The sequence below is a fragment of the Alosa sapidissima genome, chromosome 11, assembly GCF_018492685.1.
Source record: "Alosa sapidissima isolate fAloSap1 chromosome 11, fAloSap1.pri, whole genome shotgun sequence".
NCBI lineage: Eukaryota > Metazoa > Chordata > Actinopteri > Clupeiformes > Clupeidae > Alosa > Alosa sapidissima.
The window spans coordinates 11,045,161-11,067,588 of NC_055967.1; the positions used below are offsets into that span (position 1 = coordinate 11,045,161).

The 22,428-nt window shown below is 42.6% G+C and overlaps 1 protein-coding gene across 5 annotated transcripts in view; it reads right to left on the reverse strand.

The window, feature by feature from the left end:
• The window catches only part of LOC121724267 (tropomyosin-1, isoforms 33/34-like), a 30,595-nt gene that overhangs the window by 4,526 nt on the left and 3,641 nt on the right, over positions 1-22,428 (reverse strand). For 2 of the 5 annotated variants that reach the window (XM_042110690.1, XM_042110691.1), the window contains exons 7-19: positions 22,331-22,405; positions 19,486-19,524; positions 18,759-18,900; positions 17,874-17,953; positions 17,295-17,423; positions 17,139-17,198; positions 16,827-16,931; positions 15,820-15,930; positions 15,464-15,601; positions 15,042-15,207; positions 13,279-14,784; positions 12,777-12,904; positions 11,474-11,704 (exon numbers count right to left, since the gene is read on the reverse strand). In XM_042110690.1, coding sequence (XP_041966624.1) covers positions 11,474-11,704; positions 12,777-12,904; positions 13,279-14,784; positions 15,042-15,207; positions 15,464-15,601; positions 15,820-15,930; positions 16,827-16,931; positions 17,139-17,198; positions 17,295-17,423; positions 17,874-17,953; positions 18,759-18,900; positions 19,486-19,524; positions 22,331-22,405 — 2,910 coding nt within the window. Of the gene's footprint in view, positions 1-11,473; positions 11,705-12,776; positions 12,905-13,278; positions 14,785-15,041; positions 15,208-15,463; positions 15,602-15,819; positions 15,931-16,826; positions 16,932-17,138; positions 17,199-17,294; positions 17,424-17,873; positions 17,954-18,758; positions 18,915-19,485; positions 19,525-22,330; positions 22,406-22,428 lie in introns of those variants that run through there. The other 3 variants (XM_042110692.1, XM_042110694.1, XM_042110695.1) reach the window with 3 other exon arrangements.

The following is a 22,428-nucleotide window of genomic DNA, read 5'->3' on the forward strand; positions in this document are numbered from 1 at the left end:
AGTGTCCCTCTCCACCTCTGCCATTTGTTTTTCGTCTCTGAGTAGTTCGATCCCAGTGATGTGCTGGCATCGTGCCAAACAAGCCATCCCCCCTCTTAGCAGTCTGATCAAGCTGTGAAGGGTCCTCTTAAAAACACGTCCGTTCGACGGGGTTTCTTCTGCGGCCAATTGCAATCATACTATGGTCATCCTGTTACCAATTCGGCGAGATATGTCTCAATTTGTCGGCTTGTGCAGTCAGCCAACGCCGCCGGAAGCTCTGGCCTAAGCGGGGACACGGCTTTTGGAGCCCCCTCGTTAAATTGATGAGCTGAGACCTTCTCTTACTTCACCATCTGGAATTCTAGTCTGGGTTTCTGCTGAAAGCCGGTGACCCGGGATTCAACTTTTAAACTCGGGGAGAGCGAGAGCGAGAGGGGAAGAAAAAAACCTGTCATGTCGGGAGAAGTCACTGTGTCAAAGTCCTTTATCTTGCCCCTCGTGGAGGAACTCGAAATAAGTCTGGCGTGAGCGAGACTATGGCGCTCCTTGGCCACCAGGTCAAGACTGAGGGCAGATGGACAGCCAAAGTCTTTCTTTTGGAGTGCCACAACTTTATTATTACAGTCACTCTGCATAACAAAGTGTGAATGACTGTGTATTTTCATGTCGACATTTCATCGACAGGTCAGTGGACAGAACTGGAGAACCAGATGAAGCATTTTGACCATTTTTCTGCTAACTTGAATGAACAAATGCAGACTCACAAGGCTTCCTCTCTTCCTTCAGTTTTGAAAAAGGAGCATAGGTTCCTCTGTGTCCCTGAGGAACACCAAGGCATTTTGTAAACGTCCAACGCTTCGTCCTTAAAAAATAGCGTAGACAAATAATGGCTCCCAGGGAGATTCAAAGCCCTTTTTTACTCTACAAACAACAAATTATCTTAAAATAAAACCTAACTGACTTCTGCCCAAGTGCTCTCCAGTCATAGAAAAAACAAAGCAGTCCAAGTGACCCTGAAAATATTTTGTTTTCCTACACTCAGCAGTTGCATCAAAGAGAGCCGACGTCAAGGTGGAGTCTCCACCGACTTCATTTGTTCGGCAGGCTAACTCAAAGCTCCCAACAACTTTCCGCCGTTTGATGGATCTCTGTTTAAGTCCTCTGAGAGTATTTAAAGGGGATGAGGAATGGTCATCCTCATTCCATGACAGAGGCCACTGGGCTTCCAACATGCTTGTGGCAGCACACACTCCCATAGAACACTTGAAATGACAGCTTCTAGAAAACAGAGTAGATACAAATGCAATATAAAGAGGAGCCAACTATGAGGGTGTTCTTAACAAAGATTGGGAATATTGAAATGTACAGAAAGTCATACGAGCGCACAAACCCAGCCACCTACATACATACACACACACACACACACTGGATTGGAGAATCAACCTACATCCCACAGTTTCATCCATCTGGTGTTACATGCTCAACTGTCTCCAACAGTTCAAAGCCTGTTCTAAAAAAAGTGCGGTTTGATAAGGTGGGCTATTGGAGCGAGAGATGAAGCCATCTTTTGTTCAGGCCTTGGGGCTCAGGCTCTGTTGCCTCCCTTCAGTGCTATCTGCTGATAGCAGAGGCCGTTCACATCACCACAGGAATGCCATGCGCCCAGATGCAAAAATGACCACAGGTGGCCGGAAAAAGTACATGCTGGGGGAATTCAAAAACACGATACGGTCATCTTAGTGGCCTTGGAAATGGAAAAAAGGGATGACAGCTGTTTACACATGGGCTGCCATTCCCTATATCAGTTTTAAAATTATACAAAAATAACAAACTACACAGAATATATAGGTGCTTTTTCCCTTTCCTTGAATGTGTCTGTTATTGGCGTGTAAATAACATTGTGCAGTTGCTGGCAGATTTTGAGGGGAATTATGGAAGATAAGGCCAAACTTCCCTGATGCATACTTCCCTGACTTGCTGAAGTATTTAGAAGGCTGGCTCTCCTTCAAAAGACTGAATGCAGAGAAATTCAGCATTCGAGCGGATATGGGATCCCATCCAACATTACCTAAACACTGAGACTCGGAAAGGTCCGCCAACTGCGCATCAAGGAGAGTGGTACCACCGGCTTCCAGTCCATTAATTAGCACATCTTGGTATGCCATCAGCGAAGCAACCTTGAGTTTGAGTGAAAAAATGCCTCCCGTAGGCTTTAATTATACACCCGTCAAACCTGGTGTCACTGTGATGCACTCACTGCAAAACATCCTGGACAAAATTACTGTATGCTGTGAAAAAAAGAGCAATGTCGACTTTTAAGACAAAAAAGATAAAGTGCTATTGTCTCTGCTTTGGGTTTTTGGAGTAAGCTCTCAGTAAATGCATCATGTCGAGTTCTACTCTAGTGCTCGGTAAAACACTGAGGGGGAAAAAAAGAGACCCTTGTACCATAAAAACGGAGAGTTCTATATCCTAAGAACACGCTATCAATCTTTACAGATGAATTTTTTTTTCAGACTCCACTTCAGTTTATGGGAAGGAAAAAGTTGAGCGGCTGGACTGGCTCCAAGAGCGAGTAGAAATTATGTTTGGTCGGGACATTTCTTCAAAGATAGTATCTCTGTGTTCGAATGCTGCAGCATCAGTTTAGTGGGAATCAAATAGTAGGCCTACAAATCACCACAAAGTACTTATCTTTTGCCAAATCCAGAGCGCTGAACTCTGCACCGAGCAACATGTCAGGCCGGTTTCAGCAGGCGGATCAGAATCTGGTAATAATAAATGCGGAGAACAAACTGCTTTGATAAACGTCAAATAGTTACAGTGTTTAAATTGAAAATATCGCCACCAAGGACAAGGGTTCATTGAAGTGCAAAAAGTCAGACCAGCTTGGCAAGGGAGTGCATATCAGCCTTAAAAAAGAATGACTCATTCAAAATAGTCTCAAGCCTGGGCACAGACTTTCTTCAAACTTTCAAACTTCATGGTGCACATATAGGCAATCATACATTTGAGGTATAGATGCTAGGTACATTTTTTTACATGAAAAAAGTCAAATTCTGGCAAACACTATGTCTACAACACCTGTCTGTAAGGCACTTTATCCTGATAATTCAGTGGTTTGCTGATAGGAGCTTGGGTCTAGCAGAGCTAACTAGGCATTCCTAGCCAGATCATTTGGCAAGAAATCTAACAAGCTTACAGTTCCATGCGGAGAGATGTCTCTGACTGTGTCTGGGTTCACTGGCTGGTCATTTTTTCCCTTTCCTAATGGGGGGGCTTTCCACTGGGGAAGCATCATTGCCTGCCATCACAAAGCTCACTAATTATCAGTGTATTTAGACATGAGGATAATAGTGGCACTTTTTGTATGACCAGAGACATCTTCTGTTTCATTTACAACAAATGTGAATGGCATGCACACTATACTGGGACTTAAACTGGACCATATATTGGTTTAGAGACATTTCTTTGGATTGTTTAATTCACACAAATGTATATACGGTTTGAGATGCATTTTGTATGACAGATAACATATTAAAATCTATTCAAATTTAGTAATTTTAGAACCAGCCACACATATGTGCATCTCTTTTTTGCACGGTGGTAAGGCTGCTCCTGCCATCGGTGTGAATTTCTCTCCAGGACCATGATCAGTGAGTCAGAGAAGACCCACTATATAAACACTCCCTAGTGACAAGGAGGTGATCCATCATTGTGCACTGCCATTGTACTGCGTTTAAGAGTGATTAGGTCAAAGCAAGCTAAATCATCAGAATTCCTGCTGTGTCTTGGCCCTTGCTCTAGAGATTAAGATGAAAAGGCCGGTGCATTCCTCAGCTGATAATTAATGATGTAACTCACAATCACTGTGTTACTGTGAAATACAGAAAATAACATGTGACTGAAGGTGAATGCGTGTTCATAATAAAGGAACTGGGCTGGATAGGAAGTTGTCTGACAACAAGGTCTTTAGCTTAAATGGTCTCTTGACAACTCTGAGACTTACATCAATTATGTCCAAGTCCAAGGAAGTCATAAAGCATCATAATTGAAAGCCTGATGCAGACGATTACTAGAAATAAACACAACACAAATAAATCAAGCTTTCCCCCCTTATCAAGATGGCAGGACGGAAAATTGTACACAGTGGCACCCACCGCTCAGGAACTGAGATCATTTCAATCTGATGACCTCTGGCCTCATTTTTTCTGTAATCTGGCTGGTCAGTAGAGGTTGAGCTTTGGGTCATTCATCTGGGGCTCAGAGGAGGCCATTGTTTCCCTCCCAATATTTTTGAACTGACCCACTGCCAAATTCTTCGTCCGCATCACTCAAGAAGTTGTTAGCTAAAGCGACTTGACAAACTGCTCAAGGTTGCCACAAAAGCTCAATCAATTTCAGATGAAACGATCAAGGTCTGTTAACATCCCCTGTGTGGACAGCAGGTAGTCAGAACCTTGTCAACTCCCTCCAATTTTCCCTTTGAAAAGTAAGTTATCAAGAGTTCTTCTTGCTGAAAAGCACTGCGGTTTTGCTGAGCGATGTCTTTAGTAGGATGTAAAGCTATCTGACTGATTCAACTCATCTCCTGGTCTCCCTGGAGGGCAGGCACCCAAGCTCAGCGCTGGGAGGGATCAGAGAGGCCTTGTGAACCAAGTGAGGTGCTGTGATGGAAGGCACCTGCACTCAAATGTGGTTCCCCATCACTAAGCAGCCATCAGAGACTACACTTCTACAGCTAGGCCCATCTCTTCAGATCTGGGGGTCGCAGTCTAGCATACCAAGAACTCAGTCAAACGTTACCCTCTCGGGTAAGAGGTGAATCGCCGATGGAATCGAGGGAAAGTGTCCTGCAGCACTGAAAACTGAGACGGGCCCTTGGAATTACTGGGGTTACAAATGAACCATAATGCTAAAGACATGTTAATTCAGTGGATTTGTAAACTACTTTTTTAATTTAATTTTAATTTAATAATTTTTTAAAGGCATTATTAATACATACAAGAAAGTCAGCAACTTTGACTGCAAAAGAGTAGAGATACTATTTTCGTCTAATTTCAATGATGTGTTACTGAAGCTGTGACCTTACAAAGATACTTTTTTTTTTTTAAAGTAATTGTGGCCAACACAAACATTTGGGTACCCTAAGCTGCTGCTTAGCAACAGTCATTTGGCAGATATCACAGTTTGCAAATCATTTTTGTAAAGGATGTTCTGTTCTGTTGTATAGACCAACATCTTGGGTTCAGTTTCTTGTCTGACAGCATTAAATTTGCATTCTGAATTTGCTGATACCTAAAGGAATCCATTCTCCCCTCTATTTGCATGAGGTTTCCTGTGCCACTGGCCGCTAGAAAACCCCAAAACAGATTAGATGAACAACTGTACAGGGTCCTGCTCCTTTCTCCTCCTAGAACTGTTCTCAACTGTAGCCAAATTCAATGTTAACAAATTCATCTCCTCATGCCACTTATTTCCAAAATAACCCTGGGTTATTTAAATTTGACTTAATATAAACCTCGGATATTAACATTTGTGATCAGACTGTTTGTGACCTTTCCCTCTAATGGCCCTTTTTAACAGACAATGTCTGTGCAAACATCACAGTGGAATCATTCACCACCACACCGGCGTCGGATAAACCAGAAGGCCTTTTGAGTCATAGGAGGGGTTTGGTTGGTATTTCTGGCCAGCAGATGTGCCGTTTTAGCTCACCCTGACTTCTACAATTACTATTCACAGCTATTTCTTTCTTTGCCATTTCACCCATTTGAACTGCTTTATTGTCTGTTTTAAACCATTCACTGCTTTGTGGGCTAAGACATTTGAAGAAATCTTCATTCTCAAATGTTCCTTAGTTGCAAGGTTTGTATTTATCAACAAAATAGATTGTGCTCAGTGGTGCACACAACTGTATGTAAGTAACGTTTGAAAACTTGTCATAAATCCTTTGATAGAATTTAGTCCATCATAGTGCTGGCAAAACTGGTGGTGAAATGCTTCAACAGATTTATCTAGTGATTCATAGAAGCCTATTGTGAAACACATGAAGTATTTTATCTCTGCAATATTTTAAGGGTGTGTTCCAGTTAAGTTTAAAGTAATACATTTGTCAGTGTGATGTGGTTTTACTGAAGAATTCTAGATGCCATTATTATTGCACTACCGTCTTTAATCTCTCTCTTTCTCCACTCTCTCAGCCTGCACATAGACAAAGTTATTCCAGATTTCTTTTATCTAAATGTACGATAACTTCCATTATAATACAGCATAATACAGCATACAGCTTGAATTTCCCCTGGGGATCAATAAAGTATCTATCTATCTATCTATCTATAAGACAGATAGGATTTTTAATGCTTGTTTCTCATGTGTATTGTATTCCTTTATTATATTGTTTTGTATTCTTATAATCAATATTGTATGCTTATTTCCTTTCATAAGCAATGTTATATTCTAGCATCCTCTTTTATCATGACATAAGATCTGTCTGACAAATGAACAGCACAACTACTATTTTTTCGATCATGTACTGAGGCAAAATCAACATACATCCCTACTATAGAAAACAAACCATCTTTCCAGAATGAGCAACCAAATCCATTTGTTTCCTAATGGGATCAGCAAAGCTGAAGTACAGGCCCAGACTGGGAGTTTGGGCTGGAGGTAATGGCAGTTTTACAAGATCCCCTGGAGTGAAGAAGCGTTCTCCATCATTCGGCCCGCGGAGTCCCTCTGCGGGAGACTTATGGGCTGACACCTCAATGGGGACATGGCTAATGCAAGACGGCATGCGGGTTAAGACCCGGCTCTGCTTCCTCCCTCAATCACTGCCCATACCGCCACATCCTTTGTGGAGCTTTCGCAAAACACAACTGCGTTTTTTTTGTGTGTGTCTATGTTTCGAGCCTGCAGATATATAGGCATCGGTGACACACCTCTTGTCTGTGGGAGTATCATGTACCAATGCGATGGCCTCAAATTAAGAACGTCTGGGGCAGCCATGGTGGTCCACCAGGAGTATAACTCAATCTGGTGGGGCCTTCCACTGAGCACTGCCCTCACTTTCACATCTCTCACTCAGAGGATTTGCTCCAGGACATCCTGGTAATTAAAAGATTAATAACTACGAGAAGATGAGCAACAGTGTCCCAACACAAGTGCCGGAGCTTATTTAAGGCCTTATAAATGATGTGGACGGTGAACTTTAAACCCTGCTGACCTTTGACAGTAGTGGGCAGGCAGGGATTATCTTTTCTTCTCTCTGTGAGGAGTAAGATGAGACGAGGCTGAGTGCCGGTGATTCACAGCCGTGCACAGAGAGAGGGAGAGCAGAAGGCTAGTCATTCCTCTCAAATCTCGCAAACATGGCTAAGGACAGTTATTCATCCACAGGCATGCTCAGAAACATGCAGTTTTTTTTTTTTTTTTTTTTTTGAAGAAAAAAAAGCTGTGCTGTGGTCTGATGCTTTTACAAGCACTTTGTTTTCAACTGAAGATAGGGGCCTTTAAATACTTACAGGGATGTTTAGAAATCCTCACAAGAGATTTACGCTAAAGTAAATAATCACCCGGGGTGAAACAATACGCAATCTCCCTGTTTGATACTATTCAATACATTGGCCGTTTGATTCCATTCCGTTTTAATACTAACCTACACCTTTACACTTCACAGTCCACATAAAGCATTTTAATTTTGGATGTGACCAGGGCTGTAATCAAACTTTTCATCAACCACAGTAGCTGGAACAATTTTATCAGCGATTCCATTACTAAATATATATATTTAAATCTTTAAAATATGTTAATAATGGATTCTGCACACATACTTATATACAGTATGGTGTATCAGGAAGCAAATGAAAACATAATTTACTTTTGGAAAAATAATTTACATGATCACAAGATTACATGATCAAGAAGACATATCACATACAGACAGTGCAGGGATGTGTGTCACCTTCTGTTTACTAAGAAAGTGTTTTCCAAACCTTTTACTCTGATAATACATTATGTGGGCAGTTGTGGCCTACTGGTTAGCGCTTTGGACTTGTTACCGGAGGGTTGCCGGTTCGAACCCCGACCAGTAGGCACGGCTGAAGTGCCCTTGAGCAAGGCACCTAACCCCTTACTGCTCCCCGAGCGCCGCTGTTGTTGCAGGCAGCTCACTGCGCCGGGATTAGTGTGTGCTGAGTGTGTTTCACTAATTCAAGGATTGGGATAAATGCAGAGACCAAATTTCCCTCACAGGATCAAAAGAGTATATATACTTATACTTATGTACTGTGAAAAAAATCTGACGGCACACCTCTATGATATTAAACATACAAAAATCACAACATAACAAGTTTATTGCTATGTATTGCTTGACAAAAAAATGATATTGACGCATAATAATGGAAGGCTACTCGTTAACTCATAGCTGAAGCCTCAAGTGTATATTTAGAGTGATGTGTTGCTCATCGCTTTAATATACTTTTTTCCTGTTCAGCACAACAAAAGGGGGTAGGGTCAGGTTCAAGGTCAAGCATACTTTTTCAGTTATTTGTCCAGTTTTCCTTCCTTGGTTAAGAGCAACCAACTTTCTGCTAGGCCTACTTTGGAATGCAGCTATGTTGTTCTGCCGTATTTGGGGTGATTGGCTCTCACAGTGTGTCACAGCACACAGTTTGGGAAACACTGTGCACTGTGCAGTTTGGGAAGCACTGTGCACTTTGTCTAGCTTTATATGGGTGCCCATGCAAACTCAGAGCAGCACCAAAATGTCCTGTAGTGGCTAGAAAAAGTATTGCATCCATACCATTTGAAAACTAGACATGTCATTCTCACTCATGTCATTCATTCAAAGCAAGCGAGCAGTGATTTCATGTCACATTTGAGTGTAAAAAGAGTAAATAGAGAGTAGGTCGTCATAGTCTTGCATTGCTTGGCAACAGGCCGAATCACAGCCATGGTGATATATCTAATACCAACGGTACTCTCACTCGTGCAATATTGCTTAACTATTTTTAGACCCCTAATAATCATATAAATGATCTGTGTTCAATTAGAGGAATATTAATTAAAAAAGTATATTTAAGGGGACACATTCCGATTACATACCCATACAAGGAATAACATATAAGCATTTTCACATTTGAACTGTTATTGGTATTTACAAACGGAAAATGGCCCACAGATTGAGACAAGACTTCATGACAAATCGTTTGATTTGGAACCTTTCTTGTCTATATTAAAATCAGATACAGGTGTGAGCAGTATTTCAGTTACTCTGATTCACTGGGGCGCCATGTAATTTGGGACTACTTGAAAATGATTCATTCTGCAGTGCAGTTATCCTTACCACAGCAATCACAACATCTAAAAGCAAAGTGGATGGAGGGTGCTGTGGAGCAAGCGGCCGCAGTGTCCATAGTCTCCATACCACATTCGGGTCCAACTGCCCACGGGGACCCAGATTTGAAACCGACCCGCGGTCATTTCCCAATCCACCCCATCTCTATCTCCCACTCACTTCCTGTCACTCTTCACAGTCCTATCTAAATAAAAGGCAAAATGGCCATGAAAAATTCAAAGTGGATAATTACTTTCAACCTAATGTCAACTCTAATGTCAACAACTATAATTGAGTCAGAAGAACGAAAGTGTTTGTTCTCTTAATTTTGCAAGTACACCCTGCCAGACCTGTCTCCAATAACAAAACAACTGCACCAAAGCAATTCCTTCCAGTGAGGCGCCAAGTTAAAACCGCAGGAGCAGCCAGGTTGGGTTCGGAGACGGGGGACCAAGTTCCCATTCCCTCCCCCGTGCGCTCTCCTCTTGTTTGCTGCTGAGTGTTATTCTAGTGTTAAATGAATGCACAGGACCCAGTGGAGCACACAAGGGCCCAGCTAATTTGCTTTGGCACTCAGGACGCAGTGATGGAATGCGAGTGTCAGCGGGCTCTTTATTTACGCACTATATAAAACCCAGTGGTAATTAACACCAGGTACCCTCCCACGCTCAAGTGTAATTGACTGTTTCAAAGGACCGTCACTTCATAATCCTTTGTGTGTATTAAAATTACACCCTCCATATTGCCCACTCCCTTTAAGGATAAGGGTCAACTCTGCTGGCAAAGGCTTGCACGCACATAAGATTTCTTTATGACGACATTAACATTTTGACATCTTCGTAATGAGTAAGTGTATTAAGATAGACCTTGGAGAGACCTTGTGCCACCATCAAAGAGAGAAAAAAAGAATAATTATTGCTCCATCATTTTTTGCTGTGTGCTTTTTAATTTTGTTCCAGGGAACATTTCCTTGTCCAATTTCTTGGTTTGTGTAAGAGTGAATAAAAATTAACTGGGCAAAATGCGAATAGTAATGGCCTAATTTCTTTGAAGGAAAACAATCACAATAGTTAGCAGTCATGTTCTAGTCTTTGTCAAGAATCTAATGTTCAGTGGCCCTTTGTTAAAGTTAAGTTTGTGTAGTGCTGTAGCAGTACTTGTGCCATCTGAGGTAATTATTTAACTTGAACCGTGACAAGAGCCATCTAATTTCCTCGGGGCTACCAGATGTTTGTGCCACATAAACTAGCTACTTGTTAATTTCGACCACAAGCCATCACATGCAGCCCAAGTTGTCAAGTGTATCGCCCTAACATGTGTCCATATGGTATACATAGCCTCCTCACTCAGGACATAAACTTAATGAGAGCTTCATTTGCATTTGTTAATTTAGGCTAATGTGTGCTAATTGATTCTTGTTACTTGGGTATTCTAATTAAGCCAAGTTAGCTCTGGTACGAGTGCTACACATGCAAATGAATGTTGTGGCCATTAAATGTTCTGAGTGGCCCTGGCACTGTCCTGATTGTAATTAGTGTTAATTACATCACTGAGGACTACCCACAGCTGAGAGAACAGAGCAGCAACAGGATACAAATCCACTAACTTCAAAGAAGTAGCTCATCCAGATGCAATGTTATGGACTACAACTTATTAATATTATCAGAAATTATTTATTCAGAAAACAATTTGAGCATTTCTTAATATTATCAGAAATTATTCAATCAGAAGAATTTTTGAGCATTAAGCATTAAGGTCAATTAGTTTAAAGCGGTGCCAATACAGGAAATACAAAAATGTTTTTTCTTGCAGCTTCTTTCTTGGTAGATTAGACAGCATTAGAAGCCTAGCCATTTTAACACAGAACTAGTATCATCTGAATACATGTTGTGGTATAAATTGCATTATAAATAAATAACATTATACATTACTCAGGAAATATTTTTGGCTCTGTTTTCTGAAAATGTTATTGGCATTCCAATAGGTCAGGTCATAAGACGTTACACAGGGCGTAGACATCCAAATATACATATTCGTATACAAAGGGAAACAAAACTAGCCATATTCATATATCTTTGAGCCCCAGAGCTGCTCTCGTTCTCATAACTCAACATCTTCTTTTTCCTCTATTTTGGACTTTTTGGGAAGGCTTACCCCCTCTGAGCTCAAAAACTGCTCAATCTTTGCTATCTGGGCTCGGATGTCGTCACTCGGCCACTCTTGTTTGGCCTGCGAGCTCTGCGTCGTTGTGAGGCTCTGATGGCGTGGGTGGATGAGGGATCTGGAGGGAGGACAATCCTGTCGCAAACGATTACCCCCGGGGAGAGGTGCTGCCGCTGGCGTGCCACTCGCTGGGGCGCTGAAGGCGATGGACACTCTGCTCTCCTAGCGAGAAATCAGGCCCGTCATGACATGTAATGGCTCCTTTCAGATTCAATAGAGGCCGACATGATTTACAGCTGATGGAAATAACACTCCCTGCTCAAGTTACTTCTCCTTCGCCTCAATCGCTGGGTCATATTTGGCTCATGAGAGAAGCAAACAGAAGACAATCTGCCATCATCGCTTACCCACCCCCACTCGGTTAATGAGACATGGCAGAGATTGTACTTTTCCCCACTTTATTGTGTTAGCCTGTATGTAGTAACTCACAAGCATACCATGCCTCTATCTATTCTTCCATGTCTGTGCACTACTTTCAGATGCCTCCCCCGCCCCCATCCCCCCCGCACCTCACCCCCCCGTGCTCCAAAAAGTGCATTCTCTGCCATTCCTTTGCAAACAGCTGCATCTGGTTGTAATAAGCAGAAGAGTGACATTGCCTGATGGCTATGGAAATCGAATGACGGAGTGTGTGAGTGAACGTTGGTAGCAGAACATTATTAGGAAGTGCCTTCCCACAGGCAATAAATTCTACATGTACGCAGGCTCTGCAGGGACCGCCCAGGCCCGCAGTAACTGTTACTGCGGCTCAGCGCTATGCTCTTACCGACGCCAGAAATGTGGAATTCTAATGGATGCAAATTCAGTGGAAAAAAAAAAAAGATGACGGTTGGCAGGAGACTGCATGGCTTTCTTCTAACTCAAAGCATTACTACTTTATATGCTTGCATACTTTGTGTGCCATATTTGTTGCATTATTATACATATGAAGAAAAAAGGGGAAGGATACACTTTAAAACGTGCTCTGATTGTCTGCAAACGGATGAAGAGGGAATCTCTTGTCAGGCTTGACCGCTACCATGATTCCACCACCACGATCCCTATGGAGCTGAGCCACTTCTCCGTGATGGATACAAGGGGCCACGGCTTCCTGCTGCTTTCCGTCAGAAATTATACCAGAGCGCCCTGACATCTCCAGGAAATTGAAAGTCAAACTGATATGCATGTGCGAGTGCTGTGCGTCTGCGCTGCTGACTGCTTGATTCTTGTCGGAGAGAGAGCGTGGTGGACTTACCATCCCCACGGCCATCTCACTGAGGCTCTGTCTGATGACATTCCAGGTCTCCTGCTGGTCTCGTTTGTGGCCTGGGTGGATGCCACAGCCATCTGACCCTCCTGCACTTCTTGCATTAGCTGCTGAATCTTAACAACAAAAAGATATAGAGGATGAGTTCAAATTACACCAGCAGATCCTGAGCATTTCCTGCCAACAGAAACATCCATCTTGGCAACTATGTTTTTGAAAAGATTTAACATTAGAGAAAGGTTATATTTGGTAGAAGCAAATCATCCCTTCATGTAGTCATTGAAATTAACACCATGTATTAGCATTATGCAGAGAGGACCTGTATGTTATGAATGACTATATTCAAATCTGAAATAAAAGACATATTTGTACAAATATGTCTTTTCTTCAACTATTAATGATAAAGGAATGTAAAACACACACACACACACACACACACACACACACACACACAAGATAACACAATGACGACTGCCCTTCAGACACTCACCTCTTTTGTTAAGTCTGTCTTGCTGAAAGATAGGGGCTGAGAGGGTGGAGGGAACTTCCAGGAATCTCCAGTGTGGTGTTGTGGATCTGTGCTCTGACACGGCAGGCCCCGGAGCTGCCGTGGACACGGTGCAGACAGCACTGCCCTGGGTGTCACCGGGAGAGCCCTCCGCGCCGTGTGAACCCATCAGCAGCGGCGGGCTTTTAGGCAGCGCACCCCCCCACACAAAGGAGGACCTGTGCGGCTTTGTCCCCGGGGCACCTCGATGGTCCGCCGCTCGAAAAGGTGACCTCTCGTCACCCTCCGCTTCAGCGTTTGACGTCTGAGGTGTGACTTGAGCGTCTGCAGGAATGCTGCCCTGGTGCTCTTGGCCGTCACTGGAACGCGTTTCTTCAGAGGGCCTGGCTACTTGTGGTGGGTCTGCTTCCACGGCAGAGGATGTTGGAGGGAATAATTCAGGGGAGCCCATGTTAGCGGAGACATAGCTGCATTTAGCGTCTGCGGTTACAGCTGGAACATGCTTCTCAGGGTTGACCCCTTGGACTGCTTCCACTTTCTCTCTAGTCACAGGTAAGCATTCTTCATTCTGGATATGGAGATGTTTTGCCTCTGGGACACAGCTGCTCAGGTCATCTCTAGACTGCAGAGCAAGATGGGAGAGGTCATTCTGTGGTTGGTCCAGACATTGTGAGGAGCTTGGCTCAGCTGGCTGCTGTGATTGTGAGATGGGTGTGTGTAGACCTTGGGGAATATCAGCGCTGTTGTTGTCCAGCTGTGCGGAAGCGGCAACCTTGATAGGCCCATCACCGGTAAACTGACGTGCCTGATCTGTTTCAGGGGCTGAGGCAACGGTTTCACACTCACCTGCTGTTTGGGAGGTGGAAGCATTGTGTGGCGCGGCTTCTGCCGCTGGTGTCTGGGGCTGGGTCTCTGTGCAGACCGGGCCCTGTGCTGGAGCGACTGCCTGACTGTCTGAGCCCTTATCTGGTGACTGGGGATGTCTTGCCTCAGGGGTACACAGAGTCTGCTGCACTCCCACCTCCCCCTTCCCTCCAGCCACAGGGTCATTCTCAGCACCATAAACAGAGCTGGTCTCAGCTACAGATAGCTCTCCACTCCAGTGGACCATACCTCTACTGCTGCTGTCACTGCTGCTTTTGTCTGCCACAGGCAGCTCATCAACATTCAGTGAGGCGCTGGACTGATTGTGCTCATAGAGGCCAGGGGCTTGGTTGACGTTGGGATTTGTTGGCTCGCTTACCACTGGATCATCCGATCCATCTTTGGCAACAGATTTGGGCAGAACTGGGGCAACGGGACTTCCTGTCTGTCCGAGTCCCGAATGGTCAAGGGGGCAACTCTGTCTGTTTTCTTCCGCATCCGGGTGGTGAGGTGGTGGTGTATCAGCTTGGGCAGGCTGAGTCTCGACATGAAAGTCCGAGTGTGGCCTGGAAGGAAAGCTGTCTGCTGCCATCTCCTGAGCCTCAGCGGCTTCAATGATTTTATCTGTCGGCAAAATCTTAGACTTAGATTTCAGTGATCAAGGATGCAGGAGTTAGCTAAACAAACAAACAAACAAGCAAACATTTTGAAAGACACACTAAATGCATTCCAAATGTATTTCTGCATAAAAATCGCACTTTCATTATGACTTCATGCTGCTTATGAAGTGAGCATTCATGTGTGATACTGAGAAATGAAGCGAACATTCCGGAGGCCAGAGAGAACAATGTAAACATTAAGATTTCAGAGGTTACTCTGACCTGGCTCAGCTTCAGAATTTGTAGTGTCATTCCCTTGTGTACAGTTTTGTTCTGCCCTGACAGGATCAATCTGCTCGTCAGAGGATACACGTTTACTGTGTGCATCTGTTGGCTGCTGGCCATCAGCAACCTCGCTGTCTCCATCTGTGCTGTACATCGGTCCATACTGTTAAACAAAACAGTCAAATATCTGGTATTTAGTGGACACCATGTATGACCAGAAACATGACTCAACCATTATTTTAATTTCAAATATGAATGTATAGTAACCACTGTGTGCGACCACGCTGTGTGGGATCTTTATACGCTTTATATGTTTATGCAAAGCCTTTTCCGGCCTGCACGGACTTATCTAAATAATCATCTAATTATCCAAGTATGAACCAATCAGGCGGATCATTTCCATAGTTGCTCTACTGTACCTCCAGGCTGTGTCTGTGGTCAGCCTGTAGCCTGGCGGCGGAGAGCTGCTTGTGCTTGTGGTGGAGATGCTCATAGGCCTCCTTCACTGAGCGCAGCTCCTCCTCCTGGCTCTGGATCTGCTGCTGCAGCGCCTGTTTCTGGTTCATCACAATCCAGGAGGAATTCACTCAGGTTTGGCAAATAGCGGCCGCGAAAAACAACATTACATGTGTATGCATTCACTACCAGCCTTTCAAATACATCGCTGTATACTCAAATAGATCTGTTTAAGTTACTTCAGACATATTGGGAACATCGTATCTGATACATAAATATATTGTCAGACTTGTAATTCAGTGCCTCTCTGGGCATGTACCTCTATTTCCCACAGGATGTTGTCATTCTTGCACTCCTCCTTCAGACGACCAAATCCTTCCTCCTTCCCCTTGGCTTCTTCCAGAACCAGCTCGTGCTGTCTTTTAAGGGCCTGGCCGTAAAATTAATCACCCGGGAAATTTTAATGCAATGATAAATTTTTATGTGTTTATTTAAACCAGACTGAGGGCCCTAAACAGGCCGGGACACCAATACAAATCAGCTGCCTGGTGTCATGTTAATAATGGTTTTAATAAATGAATGAATATGCGAATTTGACTGTGGTGAGAGAGAGAGGGAGAGAGAGAGAGGCAGTAAAGACAGGAGGCTGTAAATGGAAAATAAACACACTTACTATTATTCAGTTGCACTTCATGCTTCCTAAATGTGCACAGTGTGATATACAACATCCTCAATCATCTTTATTGGCTGTGTGGGGCCTCCATCATTTATTTGGGCTCTTGTATAAATTAAGATCATTACCATTTCCAAACTGGGTAGAGAGGGGCTTTGATCAAAGACTCATGGGGACTTTTCAGTGCTGTGGTACTGAATTGGGTTGATTTGAGATGGTTTTAGTCAAAAAACCTCCCAGTGATTTGTATTTTCAAATACTGAAACATACCATTTTCACTATGTGTCATACACTAGCTTGCATAAACAAATACAGGCTTCAAATGAAATTTATGAATTTAAGAAAATCTTTATGACATTATCCAGATTATTATTTCTTGATACATATATGTATATACATACATACATATACACACACACACACACACACACACACACACTGTCCTCTTAAATTTTGTTTGGGACCTACAGATCTGCAAAATTGTGTGTCATTTTCCTAAAGCATCCATATGGTATAAAATGTAATTTGGCTGCTGAGTAAATAAAATACTCTGTTTGTAAGGGCCTTCATTTGATTCCAGTGAGTGTGTATATTGTGTGCGGGGGGGGGGGGGGGCGTATGACATGGACATATGAGGGCTGGAAGGCGCTGACCTGATACTCCTCTCTCTGAGTGAGGAGCTCCGCCTCAGATCGACTGAGAGCCAGGGTCTGTGTGTGCACCAACTGCTGGGCCTGCTGCAGGGAGTTCATCACTCCCTACACACACACACACACACATTCAAATACATTGGCATGCTTGCTCAAAACTTAGAAACACACACGTCATTCTGAACCACACACATTAAGTTAAGTGAGTTATTTGCATTGATACTTCCCTTGTAACCTAGATGTTTGATAAAACATAAGTTACTGTTCATGGCAAATTAAGCTGAAATACCAAACAAAAGTAGAAAAAAATCTCACCTGTTTTTCCAAGTGAGCAGCATCATTCTCATACTGAAGTTTGCTGTTCAGCTCCATTTCCTATAAACCCAGTCACAAAATGCACTTTTAGCAAATAAAGCAACCATGATGTGCCACTAAACAGCTCCCAGTAGCCGAGTGTGAAATCTCAAGTACCATCTGCAGCCGCTGCTGAAGCTGCTGGATCTGCCGCTCGCGCTCTCGGAGGCTGGAGCTCTCCTCTCCCGACTGGTACGCAGACGACACCCTCGCCTTGATCAGCTCGCCCTGCAGCCTCTTCACATCCTGCGGCAGGCAAAAGCTAACTACGGGTACCTCTGAAGCCATCACAGCCACACCATGAGCAAGGCACAGATGGAGTTCATAAATACAGGTGGCACAGGTGTTCAAGGAGAAGTATTTATGGGGTTATATGTTAGCATTTCCATATTTTATTGACTAAAGATTTGGCTGGTAGAGGGGACTGTTTGATTAATTGTTGTAGGAATAATTCAAGGTAGCTACGGTGAAGGGTTTCCACACACAGCAGCCAATTTAGACAGGCTTTCTCTGTTCTGCAGAGAATTCTGCAATGTACTCATTTTGCAGTAACATAAAGTATACCCTCTCTGCTGGTCTGAACCCTCAACAAAATAGTACAAATCACTCACGTTCAGGACCAAGTCCATATGATTGAGAATTTGAGAACTTCACAATGAGTTTTATTATTATACTACATTTACAGAAGTTACTTACCTGGGTTAATGTATTTATTTTTGATTCTTGACTTTTATTCACAGTAGTAATCTTCTTGTTGATTTTGATGGCCTCTTCCACTACCAAAAAAAAAGAATGTATAAAAACTAGTCTTGAATTTGGATGGGATATTAAAAACACTCAAACACTCACTCATACATTTATTAAAAACTGATCCCTATTGTCAGACATATTTTTTTCAGATACAGAACAAACTGCATGCGGTATTTGTACATGACAGACTAATTTGCTTTGCTACCTTAACAGTAAAATGCACAAGCCCGAAATCCCTACAGTCCAGTCTGGAAAAGGTAACATCCCTTCAGGTTCTATCAACATTCTTCACAATGAATGGCCAGTATATAACACTTTCCAGACTGGCTCTCTGGGACACAGGATCTGCCCCCTATCTCCTTTAAATTATCCGCAGCTGCCAGGACCAGCACAACTGTATTGCCGCTATACATAAATAGTGATACTATAGTTTGGAAGCCGACGATAAATATGTTTACAAAGCCAGTTTCGCGTAAGCAGCACATCAGGAAAGCGAAGTTATGACTGAAAGGGCATCTGAAAGAAACAAGACTACTTATAATACGCGACCTGTCACTTTTTATCAAAATTAACTCTTTCTTTACAGAGGTCATGAGACTAATGCTCAAGGAGAGAGTTAATTGCCAGCTCTTTTTTGACCCATAGGCCAGACGTGTTAAGGCACTAAATAACTAAGCCCTTTCACCTACAACTGACACCAGGACAGATTTGGCTCCTCCGACAATGTAAACAATCTCTTAAATATGAACAATAATCCACTTTTTCCTGCACAAACAGTTTTCCTGACAGGCCATGTTTCTTGAGCTGGTGTGTGGGGCTGGTGCATGGTACCGTTCTGCTGCAGTCTGTCGTGGGCCTGCTTGAGGATGGTACACTGGCGCGACACCGTCCCGAAGCGCTGCTCTACCTCCCCCAGCTGCTTCAGGTGGCCGTCTTTACTCTCTGTCTGCAGCTCAAGCTTCTGCTCCTGGGACACAAACATATAGTCTCTTCTTATTCTCACAGACAAGCCCGTTACTTTATTTGAATCAATCCCCCCCCCCCCCCCCCCCCAGCACCGCACAACTGTTAGTACTAAGAATTCATTCAAATGTCTCCCCCTCCCCTTCCTCAGAGCACAACGGGGGCACTGTGTGGAGTGGGTGCGGTGCTGTGCTGTCCTGGAGGCTTTTGTTTAACGACTTGGCTGACTGCTCCTCCAGAACAGATAAGGAGTCCGCTCTGACGCATGCCTGAAGGCCTTTTATTATGAATTTCTGTCGTTACTGTTTGATTGTCTGTATCAAAGCGATTTTCGTCTCCCCCCCCCAGCCTCCCCTCCCCCTCATTGCCCATTGAGAGGTTAAACGGTGCGCGGCTCCGATATAAAATTTTTTAATAGTGATATTTTCTCGGCTGTGCTGACGGTTCAAGTGTCAAGCTCACTCCCCATCCGCCGCTGCTGATGAGCGCTTCCCACAGCTGAGCCTCCTCTGCAATTCCCCCAGCCGTCCATACTCCCCCCCGCTCCTCCAGTCCCTCTCCACTTTGCCGTTACTTCAGCCCAACCAGTGCTTACCAGTTCGCTCAACTTCTTCTCCATACTGTACTTGCACAGCTGCAACAGAAACAAGAACAATTCAGTACAAAAAATATCATACACATAATTATTTCAAAATTAATTTATTAAAATATGATATCAATTAAATGGACAAGCCAGAACTTGCAAAACTTCAAAATGAAGAAAATTAACTAAATTAATATTTCATATTTCAGTTTTGTTAACTACCATGTAAAAGTACCACAGAAAAATAGGCATGTTAAAGTACCACAGGAAAATAGGCATGCATGTGAGACTATATATTAAACATTTGTTAGTTCAGTAATAGGGTTACACCCAGAACAAATTAGTAACAAGCTGAATTTTTCAGGATATGTTCAGAATACCTTTAGGAATGACATACTAAAAGTCCCCGTGAATCCCCCTTGTGCTCTCTGAGATATTCAAGATGGCGTCCAAAATGGCCGCCATTTGGAGATTTTTCCGTATCTTAGGCTTAAAACCTGATACAAATGTAATTAAAAGGTCAAAATATATGTTTTTTAGGGTAAGTCAAGTTCATCATTAGTTTATTGAATGGAGACATTTCATAATAATAAATCACTTCAGTCATCATCCTCATCATCAGAAATTGGTGTTGATTCTTCAGTTTCTCCCTCATCATCTAGTAAAGCTGGCATTGGTGCTGCATTATATGAAGTCAGCATTATATATATTATTATTATATTATGTGCTATTACATTATAAAGGTTATAGAGGGAAAATTGCTGTCTCATTGTTGTCTAACTATGCGTTCAGACCAAGAGCTACCAAAGTTGCAAAATCACTTTTGTCACTGGTAAAATGCAACTGCTAAATAATAAATCTGTTGTTTTTGTCGCACAAGTCGCTCACGACATGAGAGATTTGAACCTTCTAAGTTCACATATTTTTCATAGACATTAAGATGGTTTATAAACATGATAAAATGTATACAGAAATGCCTGTAGCCTAAATATGCTTTAAAACTTGCCATCATAGTTATTCCTCTTTTGCCAAACTCTCTGAATTAACAAGGAATTCTTATTTTAACTTATCTTACGCTAGCTGTTTTTTGGTTCACTGTACCATTTCAGCCCACATTGGAAAAAGGCATTTTTTTATGTTCAAAAAATGCCTTTTTCCAAGGTGGGCTAAAATATTATTTCACCCATCCAAATCCTTATTTTTTTTGTAAAATGAATCAGAAAACATATAGTTTGTACACTCAACATTTTTAATACTTAAGCAGTGTATCTGTAGCAGGGTTACAGGGAATGTTGTTTCCCTGAATTTCCCCACAAGTTGTGCTTTTCTTTTTAGAGTTTTTGTATTTTCTTTATTTTCCCACGGGTATCTACGGGTAAGGGGGTGTGGTGTAGGTGTGACGTGGGGCTATGCTCCGCGAAAATTAACTTTTAACTAAGTGTCCCACTACCCCAGGCTGGCTTGTCAGATTTCACGCAACAGGAGCACCTGAATGTGATAGCCTGTGTACGAAAATAAACAAATTCAGTAAGACCCAGTTTGAACGTCACGTTGCATTATTTCAACTTTTCTTTTAAAAACACAACGCAGAGGATATTTATGGAGAGCAAAATACTCCCGTTACATATCTATCAGTAGGGCTACATGTATTGACTATTGACAATGGTTTGCTCACTGCGCTAACTAGCATAACTCATCTTTCTACATAAAGCCAAATGGTAAAAAATTACACTGAACTACCTGTTTATACACACAAAACAAACAATAATCTCCCAATTTACACAATATGAATCTACATACTTAGTCAGTGGCTGAAAATAATTGAAAAGAGGCTCTATCTGAGGGGTTCGAAAACACCAAAGTTTTGAAGCGACTTTATCTGAGCCTCCTTGAGACTGCACAGATGTAAGTGAGCCTTATTCAATATTGACAAATGTGATTGGTGCCACATAATAAATAAACATAATAAAGACATTGTGTGATTAGACAAAATAATGAATAGCATTAGACAGGCCCCTCTTTTTCTAAAAAATGACAAAGTTACAAATGGGCTTAAATGGTGCCTGGGCTTAATGGGTACACTATGTGAATTTTGTGTCACATTGACCTTGTAATCTTTGTTAACTTTTTTTAGCAGTGTGTCAATGGTGAATTTGGATTCCTTGTATGGGAACTTATATTTAAACATTCGTATTGCATTTGTATTATGTTTTAAGCCTGAGATATGGAAAAATCTCCAAATAGCGGCAATTTTGGATGCCATCTTGAATATCTCAGAAAGCACAAGAGGGATTCACAGGGACTTTTAGTATGTTATTCCTAAAGGTATTCTGAACATATCCTGAAAAATGCAGCTTGTTACTAATTTGTTCCGGGTTTGACTAATGCTCTTGGACTATGTCTGACATATGCCGTTGACAGATCCCATTCATCTACTTGAGTAAGCCCAAATAAGCATGATGCATACATGTTTGACAGAACATGGTTTAGGAACACACAAGCTATGGTGCTATTCTCTAGTACTGTAATTACTGTCTTATGAGCCATATACCAGCATGTCATTTCTGATGGCCTTCGTGTGCTTTTAATGTAATAATCCAATTATTTTACCTTAAAGCAAAAAGGTAACAAGAGTCTTTTTTTTTTTTTATTGCTCTTTTAGTGTCAGAATCGCTGGAGTGTTGAAGCTTGGAGCGCAGCATACATCACCTATGTCCTGTCTAACCACACCAAATAGAGCCGCAGAGGTCACTTAGAGGGTCATGCATCCCATAGTGTTTCCCATGGCTCATTCCTTCACCCACCCCTACCCCTCCACATTACTGTGGGTGTCATGTGTGTTTGTCTGTGGTATTACCTGCAATGTTTTGAGCTCCTCCTTAAGACTGATCATCTCCTTTTCTCTCAACTCGGCTGTGAGCTGGTGCCTTCCCTGTGAGTGTGTTGTAGAATTGT